This window comes from Galeopterus variegatus, unplaced genomic scaffold (genome assembly GCF_000696425.1).
Source record: "Galeopterus variegatus unplaced genomic scaffold, G_variegatus-3.0.2 Scaffold1180, whole genome shotgun sequence".
Lineage (NCBI taxonomy): Eukaryota > Metazoa > Chordata > Mammalia > Dermoptera > Cynocephalidae > Galeopterus > Galeopterus variegatus.
Genome location: NW_007727291.1, coordinates 419199 through 422275, shown reverse-complemented (window position 1 = coordinate 422275; position 3077 = coordinate 419199). Strand labels below are relative to the sequence as shown.

Below are 3077 nucleotides of genomic sequence, written 5' to 3'. Positions count from 1 at the left end.
CCCGTACCGGACCGGGACCGGCAACGGGATCGCAACCCTCGGTGTTGCGACCGCACCTTGCTCAGCCAGTGAGCTGCTGGTCTGTATGTGGGATCCGAACCCTCGGCGGGAGTGCTGCTGCGCTCCCAAGCGGCGCACTGTAGCAGTGCGCCACCGGGCCGGCCCCCATAGATATCTTTTTTAAAAATAAATCTAATAATGTCACTCACCTACTCAAAACCTTCCAATGCTTCATCTCTCATTCTGCATAAAAAACTAAGTCCTACAATCATAGCTCACATGATTCAGCCCCCATTACCTCTCTGGCCTTTTCTCCCAATATTTTATTCCAGCCTCACTGACCTTCTTGTTACTCAAAAATAGGCATAATGCTTCCTCTGCCCTGGTACTTACTCTTTCCCCTCTTGGAACGTTCTTTCTCAAAATCTTGTCATGGCTCCCTCCCTCATTTCATTCATGAGTCTGCTCACATGTCACCTTAATAAAAAACCCTTCCCTGCAGTCTAATCTGAATTAGTGCCCAGGCACGCTCCCACTATAGATCATCTTCTATTACCCTTTGGTTTCTTTCTATTCTTGACATTTTTACTGTTAATTTTTATTTGTTAATTTGGTTACTGTCTATCTATACCACTAGAATGTAAGCTCTCTGAGGACAGGGATGCTTTTTTTATTCAATGCAGTAACCCTGGTTACTAAAACAGTGCCTGGCACATATGAAGCACTCAAAAATATGTTAAATGAATGAATAAATAAAAAGATTTCACAGAGGCCTTGAAATTAAGGGTCCCTATGTCACCCTAGTTGGGGGAGTAGAGGCAACAAGAAAGGGGTTGACATTCCTATAGTCCCATGTGTTGTGGAAACATGGGCTTAGGACATCACCTCCTGGCCCCGTAGACATAGGCTACAGCCATGTTTTCAAATATGATGATGATGATTAGGGGAAAGATTGTCCAGCATTCACTCAGCAGTCTGATGAAGTTGACGCTTGAAAGTCGAGTGAAGAAGAGGCCACACAGGAACATGAACATAGAGAGGCCCACTGGAGGAAACATTGGGTCTGGATCAAGGTCATAGGTCTGGCTGGGTGACAAGGGCTAAGTGGAGGGCATAGGCCAGGACTGGATAAGAGTCTCGGTGGAGTCAAGGTCATTGTTGGGAGTAGGGCCATAGGTCAGAGTACCTGTGAGCAGCTTTGCATGTTTACTGAGGGAAAAGAAAGTGTACTGAAGTAAGGTAATGATGCCCTGCATGATCCCTACCACGGTGGTCAGCCCCAGGGACAGCACCAGCAGGAAGAAGAGGACAGACCAGAAGACAGACCCAGGAAGAAATGACATAGCTTCAATAAAGGCCAGGAATGCAAAGCTTGTGCCCTCCTTAACCTGCAAGGAGAGAAAGGAAAGAAGTTAAAGTGTTCTTGAACTTAACTACAAAAAATACAAAAAAAAAAAAAAAAAAAAGATATATTCTACCTTCTCTGGAAAGCTGCCTGAAAGCCCTGGGTCACTGAGAAAATCAGATCCCCAAGCTAACTCTCTGTCACGGAAAACCGGTTCACCTGGTATTATCCACGGAAGGGCATTCTGCAATCTATCGTTGTTTGCATTACCAGGATTTCAGGTTATCCTGGTGCTCCTGGGATTTTTTTTCTGGTGCTAATAAGAGCTGAAATTTCTGTTGTGCAGAAGACTTTGAGGAACTCGAGGCCCCCCTCAGCTATCTTTACTGACCTTTAAAAACTGCTTCTCTATGTTGCACTTAGGGACCTCACTGAGGACCATGTTCTTGATATGCTGGGGCAGGCCATTGAGCCAGGTGGTGTAAATGGAGGCTGGGTTATCAACAGGTTTTCAGAGGGCTGGGTGTCAGGGGGCAGTTTCTCCAGGTGTATGAGTTTCATAAGTATTCCAGCATTCCTGGGGATAGGAGGTTGAATCAAATAAGAATCGTTTGGACTCTTAGGAAACGATTTCCCTTTTCCCTTATCTTCCAGATGAGAAGAAGGGATATCATCAGCCTAGCACTGCTGTTCTGGTAAGGTAGAGCCTGGGATGAAACTTAGAAGTCACCAACCTCCAGGGCCATGAATTAGTCTGTGTGAGCTCAGAGAATTTATGACCATGGGGGACCCCAGGTGAAGTATTTTTTATAGTCTTCTTGAAGACTCTGTGATCTCTGTTCTAGTGATGAGATCTCTTATTCACTTCCTACTAATTCCCTCCCTCCCTTCTGAGACTAATGAGTAAAAGTCAACCTCCTAAGCTTCATATTACAGAATTTTGGGGAGCACAGTTTACTTAGACTACAATGTGTATAGTGCTCCCATGGAGTTGTGCTACGTGAGAGAAACTGCTTCTTTGACTTTGTTATCTAACACCTGATGAATATTTCAGCCCCATCTTCCCCCACGATTCTGTTCATATTCCATGTTCTGGCCAGATTTAATTACTTATAGTTTCAGGACCCACATGCCCTCTCTTGCCCAATACCACCCTCATGCCCACCCCCCATTCTTCACTGGCTAATTTCTGCAAATCATAAAAAACCGGCTCATTGCTCTAAAGAACTACAATGGAAGGCTTGCCAAGATTTACTGATAAGAGCAAAACGCAAGCTTCCGAAAAATAGTATAGTTTGATCACATTTTAGAAAATAAAATACTACATACTATTCTAATAATAGGCCAATTAGATATTTGGACCAATCTTCTCATTAAAAATAACTTAAAAGTCTGGAAAACATTTTTAAATCTTCTCAAAGAATAAAAATGTTAACAAGATAATAAGGAATTATCAGGCAAAAATCAAAGTACAGACAAAAGCAGTGGGGAAAGGGGATTTCCAAAGACACTTTGTCTCAAAGATACAAAAATACTTCAAAAAGTTCATGAAAAAATAGAATTAAAAGACAATATAAATATTTCCATGAACTTTTTGAAGTACTTTCATGTAATCTGAATACAGCAAACTACCTGCAGTTTCCAATTTCATGACCTTTTGTACATAAAAGGGGGCCATGGAGGCCACATAAAAAACACCAGAGCCTGCTCAAAGTAAGAAGCAAATAGAAGT

At 42.7% G+C, this 3077-nt stretch overlaps 1 protein-coding gene across 1 annotated transcript in view; it reads right to left on the bottom strand.

Annotated features, from left to right (window-relative positions):
* Nucleotides 1-3077, bottom strand: part of LOC103592622 (orphan sodium- and chloride-dependent neurotransmitter transporter NTT5-like) — an 8491-nt gene that overhangs the window by 3392 nt on the left and 2022 nt on the right. The window contains 4 exon segments of the mRNA XM_008575430.1: nt 886-1045; nt 1187-1388; nt 1737-1846; nt 1849-1922. Coding sequence (XP_008573652.1) covers nt 886-1045; nt 1187-1388; nt 1737-1846; nt 1849-1922 — 546 coding nt within the window.